Raw genomic sequence first — 23,041 nt, 5'->3', positions numbered from 1 at the left:
GCCCCTGAAAGCAATACATCCCACCACTTAATGCATGCATAGCAGCCCATAGGCTTCTCTTAGGCAACGCTATCTATCTAAGTTTCGCTTTCCTGAGCGTGATACATGTGGGAAATTCAGTGAAGCCACCTAATGGCAGCTTTTTTTTAGATTTGAATGCATTTCAGTGATAGTACATCCCATCCTTATTGAGATAAGTAAACTGGGATTGGGACTAATGCCAATATGAAACCCACTGTAGCGGGTAGATTTCAGACGACCATATGACACTGAAGTGCTTCAAAATAAGTAGGTTTATCCCAGCAAATGAAAGGCAGAGCCAGTGCAATGGCTTCTTACACAGGAGTGAGTACCAACAGCAATTCAGGAACTTAAAAGTACAGCTTGTAGTAACGGCATGGACAGGAATACAGCAAACAGGTAAGTCAGGGTCTGTGAATTACTCACACAAGCAGGTTTATATTCCTGAACTCCTCTTAACTGAAGAAAGGGTGTGCTTCTTTCCTGAGCCACAGAAGGTTAACTCATTCTTCAAATGTGGGAGAGTTCCACCCTGCTACACCCACCCATGGCCTATGCCAGAGTTTCCCAAACTCCGCCATTATTTATTCAGGTTTTAAAGATATCCATGCTTAAGTCCAGATGGTTAAATCTAGTTGACTGAGGTACTATTAAAGTCACCTGTGCTCCAGTGTGGGAATCCTTAAAATCTGTAAGGTAATGGTGAAGTTTGGGAACCTCTGGCTTATACCATGAGTGCCGGGTAATAGCGTGTTCAGGGTCTGTAATGCAAAATGAAAGAAAGCTGTTTGGATATTAGTTTGTCACTGAAATCAATGGCCTGGGTTATGAGCTAACTTTACATGACCATCCCAGGAAGGGAAACAGTGTCATACACTAATAGTAGCCAACAGAGTATTCTCTCATTTGTAATTTACTCTAAGGTGGATAATACAGAACAGAGCTGGTGTGTTTTACCATAAAGATAAGAGATGATCCCACTTGGCTTATTTATATGTTCCTTAAAGCAGAGAAGGACAACCGCACCTAGTGTGGCAGAGCCATTGAACATACCCAGTCCCAAACCTATGATGATCGAGGCTGTACCTGGAAGGCAACATTTAAATATTTGTGGAAGCAACAGCGCTACAAATCTAATAACATAGAGATATGACAACAAATTATTGCTTATTTTAATATTTAAAATGTTTAAATCATATCGCCATGGTTTCAGATTGCATCCTTTCTTCTATTTTACACAAACTACATAGATTGTCCTGTGGAAGCCTGACTCCCCTGAGCATATCATAAAGAACAAGGAAGTTCATTTTTATGTAAATGCGTCATTGCTAGAGGAGGTGAAGGCTAAATTGAAGGACTCTACGATCTCATATACGTAAGTCATGCAAAACTTCTAGTGCTGTGTTATTTTGCCACTTTTGAGCCATTTATTCTTTATTAACAATTATTTACATAGTTCTAACATATTCCTTATCACTTTGCAACAGTGAACAAACATATTAATTAAAACAAGACTGGGTATTAACAGACAAAGAGGTAGGTACAGTATGAGTTTCCTGCTCGCAACCTTACGATCTAAATAAAAATAGGTGTCACGACCAGGGCTGAGGTGCTGCCGAGATCGCGGTCCTTACCGATTCGGGCGCTCTGGCGCGGAACGTCTGGGGGGGGTGCAGGGCCCTGGAGAGCGGCGCTGGGCACAGGGAGTCTCTGCAGACTGAGGGGCTTCCATCTGGAGACAGGTGAGAGGGGATGTAACTTGCAGCACTTCCGCACTGTGACCACTGGGCGCGGCCATCTTGGATCCAGGTCACATGTCTAATTTGGGCCAATCAGCTTGCAGCTTGGGCTGGAGTGTTAGCAACCAATCCTGCACTACCTGAGGGTACTAAAGGGCTGTCAAGAGGCTCTTTAGTTGCTAGTGCAACGTCTATCACAGCCTATGCTGTGAGCTAGTTCTCTGTGCTCCCTTGCCTCTGTATTCCACAGTATCAGTGAGTTCCAGTGTGTTCCAGTACCAGAGGGTTCCAGAACCGGTGTGCTTCAGTTCCAGTGCTTCCCAGTACCTCTGTCTCAAAGCCCACTTGCAGTCCGGCTCCTGGTCTCCAGCCGCCTCCGGCATTCACCATCTGCTATACGCCCGGCTGACCCCGGTTTGCTAGTACTGCCAGTATCTCCATAACCATCCTCGCCCTACGTGTATCCTCAATTCATGAGTTACACCCCGATAAGACCGGCTGCCTTCCAGTACCAAAAAGCAACCCTTCCAGCACCGTCCGACTCCACTCCGGGTCCAGGTTCGCTCCTAGCCGTGACAATAGGATTTTGAGATTAAATGCTCCATCCTGCATACTGGTCCAGCCGGATTGCAAGGGTAAAAAGTGATTAGTGGGCTCCAGGTATAGTCACAACTCAATGTTGGTTTCGGTCAGAGAGTATTCATTTTAAAAAGAGAACACATGTAAGTTTTGTGTGAACTGTGCAGAGGTGTGGTAATATCGTATCGTAGAATGGAGGGATGGTAATCAAGTAGAATATCCTATGAAGTTTATCTGTCTGGTTTATGAATTCCTTAAGCTTGACTGTAGAGGTGAGTTTTATTGTTGTGAGAGGAAGTACATTCCACAAGTTACAGTCACAAAAAAGTCCTGTAACTGGGAATAGAATTAGGTTAATCAATGTGAATGAGTGACACAAATGTTTTGCAGAGAGGAGGTGATGTGTTGGGAGATATTATGAAATCAGTGAATAGATGTATGTTAGACATTGTTATTTATGCCCATGACATCTCACTTTTGGCTTTCTTGCAAATCTCCTAATATAATCTCTATTTTTTTTCCTAGTATTTTGGTTGAAAATGCCCAACATCTGATTGATCAGCAAACATACAATGACACTACCGGTCAACGCAGCTCTGTCTCTTTCTATGAACAGTACCATTCACTGGATGATGTATGTACTAATCCACATTTTATTCATGATTTAAATCAAAGTCCAAATTAAAAAAAAAAAACTAATGTGTTGAAATATTGACACGGTGAACAAATTCATTAATATTTCATACATGGCAATGATTGGAAATGGTCTAGCATAGAACACTTTATTTCACAGATATAGTGCTGAGCTTGAGGACATATTTTATTAAATGCTGAATGCACTCAGGGGTGCAGATACGGGAGGAACTGGTATGAATTTCCAAAGCCTGAGCCTCTGTAGGGGCCTGGGAGTGCATAGGAGGTGTAACTGTAGCTGTGCTACTGCTTAACAGTGGCGTACGCTATAAGCAGGGGCATTTTAAGAAAGGAGGGGGTCCGTGTGCAGCCTCCGTTTGGGCCCCCTCCTTTCTGGTAGCGCACCGAGCGCTGTAGATTCTGGCTTCATGCTAGAATCTACTGCGCATGCGTGGGTCTCAGGGAAACTGGCACCCGCACCTATTTTTCCGGGGACATCTTTTCTGCGCATGCAGAGATCACTGGGAAAATGCCAGCTGCCAGTTTCCCAGTGAGTTTTTGCTGCACTGCAGTGCCGCTCTGGCACTGCGGTGCAGCACATCGGAATCTGTGGAGAGGTAAGTATATTCAGGGGCGTAAAGAGCCCTGCCGTGCCCAGGTGCAGATGAGGGCATGGCCTAATCGTGGGAAGTGTGGCCACGTCCCCTTGAGAAAAAAAGAAAAGACAATTACAGCGGCGCTGCGCGCTCGGGAGGCCCTCAGCCCGGCGCAACGCCAGGGGGGGTGCACCCCCCCACAGGCATAGGAGACTGTAGGTGTTGCTGTCTCCCACTGCAGCTCAGCACACGCTGTGTGCCAAGCTGCTATGATGTAGGGGGGAGGGGGCGGCGCCGGACCCGGGCCCCTCTGGAAGCCCCTGCCCATGTAAATAGTACCCGCTCCCCCCCCCTCTCTCGGCACCCCTGAGTATATTAACTATGGGTGCAGGGTGTACGTTGTGAGCCCCCTGGACCCAGTGGCCCGTGTGCACCACACACCTTACACCCATTATAAAGACACCTATGGCTATACCACTTAAGGCCACGTCCCTACCCCCGGACATCTTGGTGGCCCTGAATGTATTGCATTAAAAAGATTTGTAAGAAATCAAACTGTGGTCCTAATTCAGCGACTTACGTAAATTCGATATTTATGTAAAACTGTGATGGGCTGGAACCGCACTGCCCATGTGCAGATTTGTTTCGGCAAAGTTGGGCGGAGTGCCCCAAAGGGTTAGAGTACTTACCTCAGCCTGTCGGGATTTCAGCCTGTCGGTATCTCCTTGTCGAGATTTGAACCGGCGGTAATACAACCCCATTCTGGTTGTTATGATGGTCTGGGGCTTTGTGCAGATTCTGAGGCATTTTCAGTTATTGGTGGATATCTGAGGACCATAGCCAGAGCCTATGGCCTGCCATAGTAATTTGTTATGATATTCATGAGATTGATGCTTTAAATTTCACTATAGGGAAAAATGTAATTGGATTGTTTGTGATTGGACTGAGTATAGTTAAAATCAGGCTTGCCTACCCTCCCGATTTTGCCGAGAGCCTCCCGGAAATCGGGTACAGCTCCCGGCCCCCTGGACGGAAAGGCTGGAGCAGGAGCAGCAAGAAAGTCGGCAAGTATGGTTAAAATATATTGAATATATCGCTGATATATGTAGTCTGACTAGGTTTCTTTTAAAGATTAGAATATATGATGGCTATGATATATGGATTAATTAGTAATTGTTTTTAAGCCATATAAATCAAGCTCGACTTTTAATAAAAGACTGTATAGATTGCAAAAAATGTGAGTGCAATCAAAATCCTCCATTTGATACATATTAAATACCAACAGTACTTCACCATGTGTGTTATCCCCTAAGTGTTGAAAATTACTTGTTTAAAAATTAATACTTTTTCAAAAGTATAAATTATCCATTTGTTTTTGGAAACACAGGAAAAAAATTGGTAGGTAGTTTAATAAATCACTTGTGTGTTTGAAGTACAAATCCCCATTAAGGAAAAAAAAACATAAGGAGGAAACCACTGCTGATGAATCACTGAATCACATTTTATATATATATACTAGTATACCCGTGGCGAACATTTTGCCAATTTGAACCCAGAACATATGTACGGAAAATGCTTCGCTAGATAATGAATTTGAGATATTCAAATTCAAAGAGCATTCCGGACAAAGGGACTAAGCAAATTATATATATATAAAATATGTTAACAATTATTAACATTTGGTGAAGCCCAATAGTGGATATTTCAGTGAATGTTATATTGTTTACAATGACTTATTTGTAAAGCTGCATACACACACAACGATTTTTTTAATGATTATCGTTAAATGATATCGTTTAACGATAATTGATGGCAAAAATCGTTCACTTTCTGAGTCAAACGATGAACGATTATCGTTCATGCGCGTTCACGTTTGTAGTTTGTCGTTTGTAGTTTGTCGCTCAGTCAGACTTGTCAACTCAACGATTTTCATTAAGGGAATATGCAAAAATCGTTTGTAGTTCATAAAAATCGTTCATGACATTTAGTAAATGAACAACTTTAGTAAACGATTTTAGTAAATTTTTTCAAGGGAAAAAATCGTTTACTCAAATCGTTCATTAAAAAAATCGTTGTGTGTGTATGTATGTAGCTTTAGTTGTTGTTCACATTTTCTATTTTTTACTTATATTAGTTCTGAAAAAGTAGGCAAGAATCGTAATGCAAAGTACACTTGCTTTGATTTCTATGATTTTATGCTTATTTTAAACAATTAGTGCACTGTGCACCTCGAGAAATACAAGAACACGAACATGTATTCAGGAATTTCTATACATTAAATTTTATTATAAAAAACATACTTTTGCCAAGTAATGCCTGGTGATGTCTTAACCCATATGCAGGCAACATATAGGACACCTTAGAACAAAGATCTTATGATCACACACAAATGCGCACCATCCTACACACACACACACACACACACACACACACACACACACACACACACACACACACACACACACACACACACACACGTTATATGCATATCTGTATTCAATGAGATGAAATCTTTCACTAACAGGACCAACATTAAAAAATTCTAATCATACCTCACTCAGGTCCTGTGAGTGTTTTCCTCCTGACATTCAATTTGCATAATAAATCACTTATTGTGAGGTTCTGAATTTGTTGTGGACCCGGGGTGGTGATAGGAGCAGACATAGAAGCAGACTTAAATGAAAAAGTGGAGTTTTTAATAAGTGACTTAGAAGACATGGGAATGGAAAATGAAAAAGTCCAGGTATAGCACTAAAGTGCACTTGATAACTGTAGTGGGGGTTAATGGGGGAATGTCCAGATAGTGACAAGCAGGAACAGTCCAGTAAATAAGTATGGTGAGCTGAAAACAGAATGCAGGTATGATGAGCTGTAACTGAACACAGGTTTGATGAGCTGTAACTGAATGCAGGTTTGGTGAGCTGTAACTGAATGCAGGCAGAGGTAGTGAAGTCCAGCTGGGAGTGAAATGAAGCAAGGTGCAGGGAAACAGCAGGTTCAGGTACTCAGACAGGTGAGAAGGTATATGGAGGGTGCAGGGTAAGTCCAGCAGGTTGGAGCAGGCAAGGTTCAGGCTAGTAGCGAACAGACAGGCAGGCAGGTAAGGCACAGGTACTCTCTCTCAGCCGCTGTTGAGAAACAAGTTGCACTGGCAAAGGATGGAAGGCTCTGGACCTTCCTAAATACTCAGTGCCGCGCTGTGACTGCTGGAATGAGCACATGACCTACCAGGATTGGACTGCCGGAATCACATGGCCACAGGCAAGATGGCGGCGCTCATGCCAAGGGAACGGAAACACCGCCAGACCTCACCATGCCTAGTGACAATGTGCCCACACAGAACCACGCGCATCCAATGCCCCTCGCCAAACACCAGCACCGCTGCCAGAGACCCCCTGCCATAATGACCTCACAGGTAATACCCGGTGACTACCATGCCGAGAAACCCTGGCCGTGACAATACCCCCCTTATGTGTGGCCTCAGGACACCACCAGGCTTCTCCGGATGAGAGCATGGAACCTCTTGATGAGTGCAGGAGCATGGACATCTCGGGCATCGGTCCAACAACGTTCCTCTGGGCCATAGCCCCTCCAGTCCAGTAGGTACTGCAAATATCCTCTGCGGAGACGGGAATCCAATACCTGGGAGACCTCAAACTCTACGCCCCTTTCAGTCTGGACATGGGGAGAAGCAGGCAGGACTCTGTGAAATTTGTTTATCACCAGGGGTTTCAACAGGAAGACATGGAAGGAATTGGGAATTTTCAGATAAGGGGGTAGTTGAAGGTGATAAGCCACGGGGTTAATGACTTCTATGATGGAGAAGGGTCCGATGAAGCGTGGAGCATATTTCATGGATGGCTCTCAAAGTCGTAGGTTCCGGGTGGACAACCAGACCTGGTCTCCAACTTGCATACGTGGCATTTTCCTACACTTCTTATCAGCTTGAAATTTGTAACGGGATGACGCCTTCTCCAGGTCAGTACGAACTTGAGACCAGATTGAAGCAAATTTCCGTACAGTGTCTTCTACAGCTGGGACATCAAAGACGGGCAGGCTTTGAAATTCAGGGACCCGAGGATGAAGGCCATAGACCACTTGGAATGGTGTTTGATTCTTGGAAGAGTGGTAGGAGGCGTTATGAGCAAATTCAGCCCATGGCAGTAATGCAGACCAATTGTCCTGGGAAGATGTCATAAAAATCCTCAGGAAGGTCTCAAAGTCTTGATTAACCCTCTCAGTGGAATGATTGCTTTGTGGGTGATAAGCCGTAGAAAAATTTAGCTTTACTTGCAATACAGAACATAAGGCTCTCCAAAATTTTGCTGTGAACTGAACACCACGGTCAGAGACTATCTCAGCTGAAAGACCGTGGAGACGGAAAATATGTTGAACGAACAAGTGAGCCAGGTCAGGGGCAGAAGGCAATTTCTTTAGTGGTATGTAATGGACCATTTTAGACAATCGGTCTACTATGACCCAGATGGTAGTGAACCCGTGAGAATTCGGCAGATCCGTGACGAAGTCCATGGAGAGATGTCTCCATAGACGTGATGGAATAGGTAGTGGCAATAACTCATCAGCCGGTGCCTGATGTGAAGATGTATGCTGGGCACACAAAGAACATGAAAAAATTAATTCTGACATGTCTGCTTTCATGAATGGCCACCAATAGCCTCTCTTTAAAAATTCCAAGGTCTTCCGGGTACCTGAGTGACCTGCAAAGTGAGAGGAATGAACCCAGGTGAGGAGCTGCTTCCGTAACTCCGGGGCCACAAAGGACTTCCCTGTAGAAGGCTGTAGCTTTAAGGTGGCGAAGACTCTTGACTCCAAAACAGAAGTATTTTGTTGATTCTCTGATTTGTCATCACAGTGGAAAGATCTGGACAGGGCATCTGCCTTTTGATTAAGGGCTCCAGACCAGAAGGTCAGGGTGAATTGGAACAAAGCAAAAAATATTGCCCATTGGGCCAAATGAGGACTCACGCACTGAAGATTCTTGAGGAAGAGCAGATTTCTATGGTCCATGAAGACAGTGAAGGGAAACTTGGCCCCTTCCAGCAGGTATCTCCATTCTTTTAAGGCTAACTTTACTGCTAAAAGTTCTTGTTCACCAATGGCATAATTACTCTCAGCAGGAGAAAACTTCTTGGAGAAGAACCCACAGGGATGAACTCGATTATTGTCATAACGCTGGGAAAGAACTGCACCCACGGCCTCTGAAGACGCATCCACTTCCACTAGAAACAGCCTATCCAGATCTGGTTGTCGCAAGACTGGAGCTGAAATAAACGCCTGTTTTAAAAGTTGGAAGGCAGTCTCTGCCTCAGGTGGCCATAGGGCAGGGTTAGCGTCTTTTCGGGTCAAGGCGGTAATGGGAGCCAACATTGATGAAAATCCTTTAATAAAATGCCTATAGTAGTTGGCGAACCCAAGCAATCTCTGGATGGCTTTCAACGTTTGAGGACGGGACCAATCCAAAATCGTCTGCACCTTCTTGGGGTCCATTTCTAGACTGGAGCCAGAGATGACGTAACCAAGGAATGGCACACTGGGAACCCCAAAGACACATTTCTCCAGTTTGCAGTAAAGGTGGTTCTTTCTCAGACGGGACAATACTGCCTTCACATGTTCATGCTGTTTTGTTACAGAAGATGATAAAATCAATATATCGTCCAGTTAAACTACAACCGAGACATACAACAGGTCCCGGAAAATCTCATTAATAAAGCCCTGAAACATGGCAGGGGCATTGCACAACCCAAAGGGCATCACAAGGTATTCAAAGTGTCCATCTCTGGTATTAAAGGCGGTCTTCCATTCATCGCCAGCACGAATGCGGATGAGATTATAAACCCCTCTCAGATCCAGTTTTGAGAATATGATGGACCCTTTAACTCTGTCAAACAATTCTGTGATCAGGGGAAGAGGATACCGATTCTTAATCATTATATCATTGAGGCCCTGGTAATCTATACAAGGTCTTAGGCCTCCGTCTTTCAACGAAAAAGAAGCCGGCTCCAGTGGGAGAGGTGGAAGGTCGAATAAAACCGTTTGCTAGGTTGTCCTGGATGTACTCTGACATGGCTTGAGTCTCAGGCACGGATAGAGGATAGGTGCGACCACGGGGTGGCATCTTGTCAGGCAGCAGCTCGATAGGACAGTCCCATTCTCTGTGGGGAGGTAAGACGTTTGCCTGTTGCTCGGAAAAAACAACAGAGAACATCTGGTACTCCTCGGGTATAGCTGGAGTGTAACGAAGTTGTCTTTCTTACAGGTCGTATTTTGGGAAGACAGGATTTCTGACAGTCAGTTCCCCATGAAAGAATCTGCATTGAGCACCAGTCTATCCTGGGATTATGTTAGCGTAACCAGGGTAGTCCCAAGGTGATTTCTTGAGAAGCCTCTGGTTTCACTAAGAACTTTAAAGACTCGGAGTGGAGTGCCCCAACACAAACTAATACTGGTTGAGTTTCCTTGGTGACCAGTCCTTTAGCTAGAGGATGTCTATCTACAGAAGTCAGGGAAATTGCTTGCTTGAGAGATGAACAAGGAATCTGTAGTTTATCAACTAGACTGGAAGTCATGAAGTTTCTGGCTGCTCCAGAGTCTAACAGAGCAGAGACAAAGACAGGGTTGGGCTTAAGATCCAAAGGAAAGGAAATCTTGAAATCTTTAGTGTTTGGGGAAGGGCAAATAACTCCACTTGATGTCCCCAAGGTCAGATAGGAACAGGCATTTCCCGACTTGCGGGAGCAGGAGGCCACCAGGTGACCCGAATTTCCGCAGTACAGACAGAGGTTTTTTTAGCATCCTTCTCTGACGTTCCTCTTTGGAGAGATGGGTTTGGTTCACTTGCATGGGCTCCTCATCTATAGGAGGATGGGGTGGACGGGTAGGCAAGGAAGACGTAAATGACCTTTGCCGGTCAGTTCTGTGCTTTTCAGCCTGACGTTCTCTGAAGCATAGGTCAATTTTGTTGCAGAGTGAGATCATATCATTTAAATTGGTAGGAAGCTCACGGGTAATCAGATCATCTTTTAATCAGTCAGACAGACCATGCCAAAAGGCTGAGGTGAGGGCCTCCTCATTCCACTTAAGCTCTGATGCCAAAATTTTAAACTGTACGGCATATTGGCTGACAGGACGGGTTCCTTGTCTCAGGGTCATGATGCTGGACGATGCTGACACTGTGCATCCAGGTTCATCGAAAATCCTCCTGAATGAAGATACAAAGTTTGGATAATTATCCAGCAGCGAGTCTGAGCGCTCCCAGAGTGGGGAGGCCCAATCCAGAGCCGAGTCGGTCAGCAAGTACACGATGTTTGCCACTTTGGTTCTAGCGGTGTGGAAGTTATCAGGCTGTAACGTAAAGTGTATATCACACTGATTTAAAAAACCATGTCAGAGTTTAGGATTGCCGTCAAATTTGCTTGGCATGGAAGATGTAGACGAGGGGATTTCCTGGTGCCTGTATTACCAGGCACAGGAGGAGGTGAAGTTGCTGATACCCCAGGGGTGATTAACGAGGTTTGCAGAGTATCTTGGCATTTAGACATCTCCTGTAGGAACTGGGCCATTTGATGTTGCATAGCTTCCAGGTTTTCTAAATGACCAGCAATACAGTGAAATAAATACACTTTAGACTCCTGTTCCGTGGCCGGATCCATGGGGCCAGTGCAAACTGTGAGGTTCTGAATTTGTTGTGGACCCGGGGTGGTGATAGAAGCAGACACAGAAGCAGACTTAAATGAAAAAGTGGAGTTTTTAATAAATGACTTAGAAGACATGGGAATGGCAAATGAAAAAGTCCAGGTATAGCACTAGAGTGCACTTGATAACTGTAGTGGGGGATAATGGGGGAATGTCCAGATAGTGACAGGCAGGAACAGTCCAGTATAAGTATGGTGAGCTGAAAACAGAATGCAGGTATGATTAGCTGTAACTGAACACAGGTTTGATGAGCAGTAACTGAATGCAGGTTTGGTGAGCTGTAACTGATGCAGGCAGAGGTAGTGAAGTCCAGCTGGGAGTGAAATGAAGCAAGGTGCAGGGAAACAGCAGGTTCAGGTACTCAGGCAGGTAAGAAGGTATATGGAGGGTGCAGGGTAAATCCAGCAGGTTGGAGCAGGCAAGGTTCAGGCTAGTAGCGAACAGACAGGCAGGCAGGTAAGGCAGGTAAGGCACAGGTACTCTGTCTCAGCCGCAGCTGAGAAACATGTTGCACTGGCAAAGGAAGGAAGGCTGTGGACCTTCATAAATACTCAGTGCCGTGCTGTGACTGGCTGGAATGAGCACATGACCTACCAGGATTGGACTGCCGGAATCACACAGCCGCAGGCAAGATGGCAGGAGGCTCACAATTTTTCGTGTAACCCCCCTACCCCCGAAAGAGTAGGCAAATCTCCCAGTGAAGATTTTCTGAGAAATTTGCAGATCCGTAGGGAGGGAGCGGTGCTAAACAATGCAAATTCACATAATTTAGCCCCGCCCCCTAATAACGGGGTTTTCATGTAAAGGAGGCGGGCCTAATGACAGCTATAGTCTGGCCCTGAAGATGAGAGCAGCAGGTCCCAGAAAGGTGCCCTGCAAAGTAGGTAAGTATGGTCCAGAGTGTCACGACCAGGGTTTCTCGGCATGGTGGTTGACGGGTATTACCTGTGAGGTCACTGTGGCGGGGGGCATCTGGCGGTGGTGCTGGTGTGTGGCGAGGGGCGTTGGCTGTGCGTGGCTCTGCGCGGGCATGCTGTTACGTTGGGCTGGGGAGGCATGGCAGTGATTCCGTTCCATTTGGCATGGGCGCCGCCATCTTGCCTCCGGCCATGTGATTTGCTCGCCCAATCCTGGTTTGTCACATGCTCTCTCTGGCCAGTCATGGCACAGCACTTGGTATTTATGGAGGTTCAGAGCCTCACTTCATTGCCAGTGCAACGTGTTTCTCAGCATAGCTGATAGAGAGTTCCCTGTGCTCACCACCTGTTACCTGTGAAACGCTACCTGCCTGCCTGCTTGTCTGCTCCAAACCTGCTGGACTACCCTGCATCCTCCATTACCTTCCTCTTGCCTGAGTACCTGAGTCCTGCTGTTCTCCCTGCACCTTGCCTCCACTGACACTCTGCTGGATATTTCTTCCTCAATCTGCATTCTTCATTAATCAGTCACCACCTGGACAGTTCACCTTGTCTGCCACTACCTGGACATTTTCTATTAACCAGTCACTACCTGGACATTTTCCATTGCCTGTGACTAACTGGACTTTTTCCTATTTACCTCACTGCAGGTCCCAAGTGCACTTTAGTGCTATACCCGGACTTTCTGTTTTACCACATTCATGTCTGTTAAGCCACTCATTAAAAACTCCACATTTACTTTTAAACCTGCTTCAGTGTCTGCTCCTATTACCACCCCGGGTCCACATCAAAACCAGATCCTCACACAGAGTCACCAAGGGCCTGATTCAGAAGTGGATGCAGACGTGGCAGCATCTATCGACAGTTGCATGTCTGCGACTGGTGTATATCCATGGTGTATATCCATGGTGTATATAACCATGCGTATGAATGTGCAAGGACTAAGACGCCCACTCTCAGCATCCATATACACACTGTAATATAGCATGTTGCATCTTTAGATGCTACCATCGGTCACACCATTGAAACTTAGCCCATACGTTGCACCCTATGGCAGGTGTAGATTTTTCGTCGGAGTACGGCCTACACAGTGAATGACTGAGCATCTGGGAACATAAACACTTCAGTGACGCCCATAAGACGCACCATCTCCGTGCGTCTGTTTAGCCACCTCCCAGTCACCACCCTAGAACACCCAGGACTTTTCCAAGACATGTCTGATGCCCTGCATCTCGATGGTAACAGCTCCTTTGTGCTTACTCTGTGCAACGTATGTGCCGCAGGAGATTTTTGGCCTTTTTGCACAATCACAGTAGCAAACAATTGCTCAATTCCATCAACATCGACCTTGCATGCAACTCATAATCAGGACATACACTTCTATATAAGGAAAATTATACCACCACTTCAGGGGACTGCTATGTGGAATTTCTCTTAATATTTGAGGATTTCTCTAACTTGACAGAGACTTGGGGGTAAATTTACTAAGATTCGAGTTCGGTCAAGTTTTTCTTTATCTCGATTTTCCTCGGCGAATCTCGGGTGAATTATTCGTTTTTGCTCTCACAAATTTTAGAAGTGAGTTTAGCTGAAAGTGAGTTTTCCAATGGTGAAGCAGATCAAGATTTCTCCCCCTAGTAGCAAGTTTAGATGAGATTACTCAACCGAGATTGCAGTGTTTTCTCTCTGCAAAACTCTCCTGAGCTAGCAGCCTGCACATATCAGTGAGATATGTGAATGCTGCTTGTGTGTTGTACCTGAAAAAAATGGGTTAAATGTTTTTTAAAAAATTACTTAGGGTCCCCCCCAAAAGCATAACCAGCCCCGGAATGCTCAGCCAGTCCTGGTTCCAAAAATTATGTGGAATAACATGAGTAGGGCTCCCCTGTAATTTAGGAACCAGCATCTGGCTGCAGGGCCAGTGCTGGTTTTAAATGTAGGGGGAAAAAATTTGCATAGGGATCCCCCTTTATTTAAAACCAGCACCGAACCCAAACTGACCGCGGTTTAATGCCACAGCCAGGAGACCCAATTACCGGGTCTCCATGGCCAAAGCATTCTTACCCCAAGCTGGTCAGGCCAAGCCGGGGATCTCAGGGGAGGTTGGGACCCCGCAAAAAAATGGGTTTCCCCTCTCCCGAAGTCCCAGGTTTGGTCTGAAGTCCGGACCCCTGGGCTGTGGGTACGGGGGTAATAAAGTGTTAAATAGTAGTAAGCTATTGTATTTTACAGTGGAACTACAGGTGCCAGCATGCCTGCCCTTTGGCACCCGTACCACCACTGTAAAATAGTTTAAAAAAAGACAGAACACACACACCATATAGTAGAGCTTTATTACATACCTACCTCACTCACACATACTTACCTAGTGCCAGATGTTCACGTCCACTTGTACCCCAGATCCCGTTTGGAGTACCTGAAAAAAAGATCTTACACTCACCTCAATCCTCACGCTGGTCTCCATAGCATCCAGGGTCTTGGTAAAAAGACAACCCGGCACCCGAACCATAAACTTACATTAGCTGTGTAACCACACCTTTAACATCATACAAATAAAATTAATATAAAAGTAAATAACTTTAGCCACTAGATCAGTGGTTCCCAAACTGTGTGCCGCGGCACCCTGGTCAATGTAATTTAAATATGTGCACAAAAAGAAGCACAAATCTGTCCACCACTATATAACCAAACCTAAGGATGACAGGTCAGCACAATATACTTCACTGTGCTACATTTTTTCTGAATTTCTCAATAACAAACTTTGGCTTATGGGTGCCGTGAAAACAATGCTGATGCACTAGGGTGCCGTGATTCAAAAAAAGTTTGGGAACCGCAGCACTAGATGGTTGTTAAGTAAAACATTAAAATACAAGATGATTGTGACATCAGTATGTAATCCGTACAGTATGTGAAGTCCAGGATTCTCATTACCAGAATATGAGAGAGAGTTGCACCAGACAATTTATACCACCTGCACGTTAAATTACTGATATGGAAATTTTTAGACTAGGACACATTGGCCTGACTGAGTCAGCGCACTGCCGATGTCGGAGGCAGCGGAGTGATTTCTTTCCTCTGTACCTGCATCTAAGTCGCACTGTGCATGCTTCCAGAGTCTGTGTGCACAGAGTTGCAGTTGGGATTGAAAAGCAATGGTCTCAGATTTGTCTGGAAAATGTATTGGCCATTCCTGGGTGGTGGCTGGAAGGTGAGAGGGAGGTGGCTATGTGGGTTTTATGGGCGTGGCGTGGGAGTGTTTAAGGCGTGGCAAGCTCAGGTGCATAATCGCTCACATTGAAAACCATGCTCTACCAGACAATCTACACCTAGCATGGGGCTGGTGCAAGTTTCGATGGTGTGACCGATGGTTGTGTCTAATGACGCACCAAGCATGATTGCAGAGTCTAAAGGCGATGCAAGCGCATGTCTCAGCCCTTGCACATTTAGACGCTGTACACAAGAGAAGGGCTTGTAGCAGTAATTGCATAAAGTCGCAGATGTGTGACCAGCAAAATATGCAGACATGGGCCCCGCTGCGTGCAACTCATAATCAGGGCCAGTGCGTTACTCAGAAAAAAGAAGCATTATTTCATTTCTTATATAAGAAGAAATACATTTAAAATATATGGATACAGGTACACTGTATATACATAGATATATTATATAGCCCTCTAAGGGCCTGGTTCAGAGCTGCACGCTATGCCGATGTTCACGTAGTTGAGCGTTTTTTCCCCCTAAAAAGTCCTATGGCGCATGTGTTCGTCTGAGTGTATGCACAAAGGTGCCTGTTACATGCTCTCTCTGGCCAGTCATGGCACAGCACTTGGTATTTATGGAGGTTCAGAGCCTCACTTCATTGCCAGTGCAACGTGTTTCTCAGCATAGCTGATAGAGAGTTCCCTGTGCTCACCACCTGTTACCTGTGAAACGCTACCTGCCTGCCTGCTTGTCTGCTCCAAACCCGCTGGACTACCCTGCATCCTCCATTACCTTCCTCTTGCCTGAGTACCTGAGTCCTGCTGTTCTCCCTGCACCTTGCCTCCACTGACACTCTGCTGGATATTTCTTCCTCAATCTGCATTCTTCATTAATCAGTCACCACCTGGACAGTTCACCTTGTCTGCCACTACCTGGACATTTTCTATTAACCAGTCACTACCTGGACATTTTCCATTGCCTGTGACTAACTGGACTTTTTCCTATTTGCCTCACTGCAGGTCCCAAGTGCACTTTAGTGCTATACCCGGACTTTCTGTTTTACCACATTCATGTCTGTTAAGCCACTCATTAAAAACTCCACATTTACTTTTAAACCTGCTTCAGTGTCTGCTCCTATTACCACCCCGGGTCCACATCAAAACCAGATCCTCACACAGAGTCACCAAGGGCCTGATTCAGAAGTGGATGCAGACGTGGCAGCATCTATCGACAGTTGCACGTCTGCGACTGGTGTATATCCATGGTGTATATCCATGGTGTATATAACCATGCGTATGAATGTGCAAGGACTAAGACGCCCACTCTCAGCATCCATATACACACTGTAATATAGCATGTTGCATCTTTAGATGCTACCATCGGTCACACCATTGAAACTTAGCCCATACGTTGCACCCTATGGCAGGTGTAGATTTTTCGTCAGAGTATGGCCTACACAGTGAATGACTGAGCATCTGGGAACATAAACACTTCAGTGACGCCCATAAGACGCACCATCTCCGTGCGTCTGTTTAGCCACCTCCCAGTCACCACCCTAGAACACCCAGCACTTTTCCAAGACATGTCTGATGCCCTGCATCTCGATGGTAACAGCTCCTTTGTGCTTACTCTGTGCAACGTATGTGCCGCAGGAGATTGTTGGCCTTTTTGCACAATCACAGTAGCAAACAATTGCTCAATTCCATCAACATCGACCTTGCATGCAACTCATAATCAGGACATACACTTCTATATAAGGAAAATTATACCACCACTTCAGGGGACTGCTATGTGGAATTTCTCTTAATATTTGAGGATTTCTCTAACTTGACAGAGACTTGGGGGTAAATTTAGTAAGATTCGAGTTCGGTCAAGTTTTTCTTTATCTCGATTTTCCTCGGCGAATCTCGGGTGAATTATTCGTTTTTGCTCTCACAAATTTTAGAAGTGAGTTTAGCTGAAAGTGAGTTTTCCAATGGTGAAGCAGATCAAGATTTCTCCCCCTAGTAGCAAGTTTAGATGAGATTACTCAACCGAGATTGCAGTGTTTTCTCTCTGCAAAACTCTCCTGAGCTAGCAGCCTGCACATATCAGTGAGATATGTGAATGCTGCTTGTGTGTTGTACCTGAAAAAAATGGGTTAAATGTTTTTAAAAAAATTACTTAGGGTCCCCCCCAAAAGCATAACCAGCCCCGGAATGCTCAGCCAGTCCTGGTTCCAAAAATTATGTGGAATAACATGAGTAGGGCTCCCCTGTAATTTAGGAACCAGCATCTGGCTGCAGGGCCAGTGCTGGTTTTAAATGTAGGGGGAAAAAATTTGCATAGGGATCCCCCTTTATTTAAAACCAGCACCGAACCCAAACTGACCGCGGTTTAATGCCACAGCCAGGAGACCCAATTACCGGGTCTCCATGGCCAAAGCATTCTTACCCCAAGCTGGTCAGGCCAAGCCGGGGATCTCAGGGGAGGTTGGGACCCCGCAAAAAAATGGGTTTCCCCTCTCCCAAAATCCCAGGTTTGGTCTGAAGTCCGGACCCCTGGGCTGTGGGTACGGGGGTAATAAAGTGTTAAATAGTAGTAAACTATTGTATTTTACAGTGGAACTACAGGTGCCAGCATGCCTGCCCTTTGGCACCCGTACCACCACTGTAAAATAGTTTAAAAAAAGACAGAACACACACACCATATAGTAGAGCTTTATTACATACCTACCTCACTCACACATACTTACCTAGTGCCAGATGTTCACGTCCACTTGTACCCCAGATCCCGTTTGGAGTACCTGAAAAAAAGATCTTACACTCACCTCAATCCTCACGCTGGTCTCCATAGCATCCAGGGTCTTGGTAAAAAGACAACCCGGCACCCGAACCATAAACTTACATTAGCTGTGTAACCACACCTTTAACATCATACAAATAAAATTAATATAAAAGTAAATAACTTTAGCCACTAGATCAGTGGTTCCCAAACTGTGTGCCGCGGCACCCTGGTCAATGTAATTTAAATATGTGCACAAAAAGAAGCACAAATCTGTCCACCACTATATAACCAAACCTAAGGATGACAGGTCAGCACAATATACTTCACTGTGCTACATTTTTTCTGAATTTCTCAATAACAAACTTTGGCTTATGGGTGCCGTGAAAACAATGCTGATGCACTAGGGTGCCGTGATTCAAAAAAAGTTTGGGAACCGCAGCACTAGATGGTTGTTAAGTAAAACATTAAAATACAAGATGATTGTGACATCAGTATGTAATCCGTACAGTATGTGAAGTCCAGGATTCTCATTACCAGAATATGAGAGAGAGTTTGCACCAGACAATTTATACCACCTGCACGTTAAATTACTGATATGGAAATTTTTAGACTAGGACACATTGGCCTGACTGAGTCAGCGCACTGCCGATGTCGGAGGCAGTGGAGTGATTTCTTTCCTCTGTACCTGCATCTAAGTCGCACTGTGCATGCTTCCAGAGTCTGTGTGCACAGAGTTGCAGTTGGGATTGAAAAGCAATGGTCTCAGATTTGTCTGGAAAATGTATTGGCCATTCCTGGGTGGTGGCTGGAAGGTGAGAGGGAGGTGGCTATGTGGGTTTTATGGGCGTGGCGTGGGAGTGTTTAAGGCGTGGCAAGCTCAGGTGCATAATCGCTCACATTGAAAACCATGCTCTACCAGACAATCTACACCTAGCATGGGGCTGGTGCAAGTTTCGATGGTGTGACCGATGGTTGTGTCTAATGACGCACCAAGCATGATTGCAGAGTCTAAAGGCGATGCAAGCGCATGTCTCAGCCCTTGCACATTTAGACGCTGTACACAAGAGAAGGGCTTGTAGCAGTAATTGCATAAAGTCGCAGATGTGTGACCAGCAAAATATGCAGACATGGGCCCCGCTGCGTGCAACTCATAATCAGGGCCAGTGCGTTACTCAGAAAAAAGAAGCATTATTTCATTTCTTATATAAGAAGAAATACATTTAAAATATATGGATACAGGTACACTGTATATACATAGATATATTATATAGCCCTCTAAGGGCCTGGTTCAGAGCTGCACGCTATGCCGATGTTCACGTAGTTGAGCGTTTTTTTCCCCTAAAAAGTCCTATGGCGCATGTGTTCGTCTGAGTGTATGCACAAAGGTGCCTGTTACGATTGAGACAAACGAATCATAAATGTTGTATAAAAGTGCTGGAAGTTCCTGGGCGGTGACTGGTAGGTGGCTAGAAATGCGCACACCAATGGGAATGTTGCGATGGTGGCATAAAAGGACCCACCAAACTATATCACTGCATGTACAGATGCTGACAATGGGCACCTCAGTCCTTTGCACATTCAGCCGCACAGATGTAGACAAGGGAAGAGTTTGTGTGTGACTCCCCACGTGAGTGTATACCTACCCCCGGAATGGGAGCTGAGAGAACAACATCTCCCAGCAACTCTTGCTCCTTCCATCAGCCCCGGAACTCCAAGCAGCCCCCTCTCCAGTGACAAGATGGAGGGGAGGCCACTGGAACCACGGAAACCCTCGGACATGTAAGTCTACTTTTTTCAGCTCTGAAAAACCCGCAACCACTTTTTTTTATTGGATGTGGGTATTGGGAGTGCGCATACCTGCTGTAATCCAAAATTGGGCGCGAGGGGCACAAGGTTTTTTACCTCCCCAAACCTTGCCCATAATTGAATATGCCCCTTAGAATGGGAGTGGGGGAAGAGAGAAAATGAGAAGGTGGATAGAGAGAGAATTCCTGCAACGACTCGACGAATCAAGGGTGTAAAATACTAGTATATATAGATTTTTAATGCTTGTGAGGATTTATAAACACCCAATGTCCCCAAGAAAGAAAATGTGCAAAATCTGATTGAGGGGGGGCAAAGTGTGTAGCATTCAGCAGAACAAATAGGCTGGCAATAGCATGAAAGGTGATGGTTATTATATATGAAAAAAATTAAAGGTAGTGCATACATGCCTACCCTCCCGGTTTTCGCAGGAGGCTCCCAATTTTTCGGGTAACCCCCCGCACCCCCGGAAGGGTAGGCATTTCTCCCACATTCCTAGTGAAGACCGCAGAATGGGGAGAATTTCCGCTGCAATCGCGGGTCCCCGAGTAGTGGGCGGGACTTAATGACGTGATTCTCCATGAATCGCGTCATTTAGCCCCGCCCCTATTTAAATTTATGCCAATTGCGGCAATTTGACCCATCAGGCCCCACCCCCGTCACAGCCCATCTGCTTGTCCTCCCCAGGCTTCTCCTGGGGAGGACAATGGCAACTATGAGGTAGTGTTAAATGCTGGTCACTTACCCTGACAAAAGAATGTTTATGAACGACCGTCACATTTTCCCTGATCTAAATGCGAGTATATCTGAAATGTGCAGTTCATGTAAGAAGTCCTGTCGCTAATTCTGAGCTAGAACGATACTAATCGTACAAAGGGCCTGATTCACTACTGATCGCAACTGCAATTGCCATAGCGATTACACACGCAGTCTCACTGTGATAGTATGCTAATCCATTGCGAACGCTATGCCGTCACTGCACTATATAAGGATGCCCACTTTACCTTACACGCATTTGTAATGTTTAGCAAGACTGCAAAACCATCGGTACTATCGAGTACCATCGCAGCCTCACACATACGTACACAAGCTCTGACCTTACTCAGAAATTGCTAACTTCATCGCACGCTATAATTCCTCAGGCAGCATATGGCCAGGGCCAGTTGCCTAATGCGCTCGGAAACCTTGCACCGGCCCTGCCAGGATGGAGTGTCGGAGTCCTCTCCAATGACCACCGGCCGACGCAGGGGTACAGCCAGCGTTAGGTCCCGTCCAGCCAGCGCCCAGCCCCAGCCCCAGCCTTCATTGCGCACTGTCATGAGAGCTTATCCGGCCAGCAATACAAACCAAAGGAGCCGAGGCCCGCCACCAATAACAGGATAGCGCGGTGCAGTCAGCTATGTCACAGTGACACAATCTGACTGTCACCTGCCTTCAATTTGCATGCTGCTGGCCGCAGCCGGGTGAGGGCACCCTCTTTTATGTAGCGCCCTACTCAGCTGCGTAACCAGCATATATGCAGAAATGGCCCTGCGCATGGCATCTCAGTGGATAATTTATGCATGCCCCTGCAACGGCATTCAAATGCACTGGCACACATGCATTTCGCCGACCACCCCCGCGTCACCACCCACAAACGGCACTTCCTGTCAATCACTCTGTGATGGGTCTGCGCAGTCATTGCGATTGCAGTTCCGATCACAGTGGCCGGTTCATGCATGTACACTGAGATGCATACGTGGAAAACATACGATGCGGCCGGTGGTTCAAATCCCGACAGCGGCATCCTGGCAGAGAAGGAAATCCCGATCGTCAAAGGTAAGTATTTACTAACCTAATTCTACCCCCTAACCCTACCTTAGGGGTGCCTAACCCTAACCTCCCCCCACCCAAGTGCCTAACCCTAATCCCCCCTCTTAGTGCCTAAATCTAACCCCCCCTTCCCGGCGCTTTTACCTAAGTCCTCCTGGGGGGTGCCTAACCCTAACCTCCCTTTCACCTAGCCTGAACCTAACCTCCCGGGGGGGGGTGCATAACCCTAAGTCTCCCCCGGGAACCCTAGACCTAAGCCTCCCCCCCCCCCGCGGCTGTCTGAGCCCGGCTTACCTTCGATCGCAGGTAAAATTACACCTATCATTTAACCCCTTGCCGGGATTAGAGAGTCGGGAAGCCGACGGTCGAGATTCCATCCATCGGCTTCCCGACTGCTTCCCGCATACGCATGCACAGAACACAACAATCGGCCAATTGCGTGCGTAATCACAGTTGCGATCGGGAGTGAATCAGACACAAAGGGTAATGGGAGACCAATACCCATTTTCCATAATTCTGCATTGGTTTTATTTTTTTCAATCTGTTCAGTTCAACAAAATTTAATTGTGCATTGAATTCTGCAGACTATGCTACTAATTAATTATGTACCCTACAGATATTGTGATTACTGTATATAGTTAAAGAGAGACTTGGGGGAGATCTATCAAACCATCTAACTAGTGGAGAGGTGGACAAGTAAAGAAGTTGCCCATAGAGCAACCAATCAGCTGCTAGCTAACGTTTATCAAGTACATTCTATAGAATGATAGGTAGAACCCAGTTGGTTGGAAACTTCTCCACTTGTTCACTTCTCCACTCTTTAGAAGGCTTGGTATATCTAGTGGGAAAGAGTGAAACATATCTGTTATATACATTTCTTCATTAAAAAAATAGAAAAAAACGAACCCATACATGTAACTTTGCTTTATATTATGTATTCAAGGCTTTCGTGCATTGCTTCAATAAAAAATATATAAAAAAAAAAGAAAAAACATTGATGGTAAATGTGATATTATCTACTAGATATACTTCTGGATGGAACAAATGGCAGAGAAACATCCTGATATGATAGAAAAGAGTAAGATTGGAGAGTCATTTGAAAAGCGGCCTATCTATGTGCTGAAGGTATGTATGCTCACAATTTCTAAATGGAATATACAATTAAAATAACAAATCTGATTGTCACAATACACATAGGCATATGCAGGGGGGGGGGGTCCTGATGCCTTGTTCTTTCTTATGCTAGCTACAGACTATACAATTA

At 45.6% G+C, this 23,041-nt stretch overlaps 1 protein-coding gene across 1 annotated transcript in view; it reads left to right on the top strand.

The window, feature by feature from the left end:
- Window positions 1-23,041, top strand: part of CPB2 (carboxypeptidase B2) — a 46,459-nt gene that overhangs the window by 10,431 nt on the left and 12,987 nt on the right. The window contains exons 4-6 of the mRNA XM_088477659.1: window positions 1,272-1,396; window positions 2,865-2,973; window positions 22,801-22,902. Coding sequence (XP_088333785.1) covers window positions 1,272-1,396; window positions 2,865-2,973; window positions 22,801-22,902 — 336 coding nt within the window. The remainder of the gene's footprint in view (window positions 1-1,271; window positions 1,397-2,864; window positions 2,974-22,800; window positions 22,903-23,041) is intronic.

This window comes from Taudactylus pleione, unplaced genomic scaffold (genome assembly GCF_031769625.1).
Source record: "Taudactylus pleione unplaced genomic scaffold, aTauple2 ptg000005l, whole genome shotgun sequence".
Lineage (NCBI taxonomy): Eukaryota > Metazoa > Chordata > Amphibia > Anura > Myobatrachidae > Taudactylus > Taudactylus pleione.
Note: the sequence above shows the minus strand (reverse complement) of the source record. Positions and strands in the feature narration are given on the sequence as shown.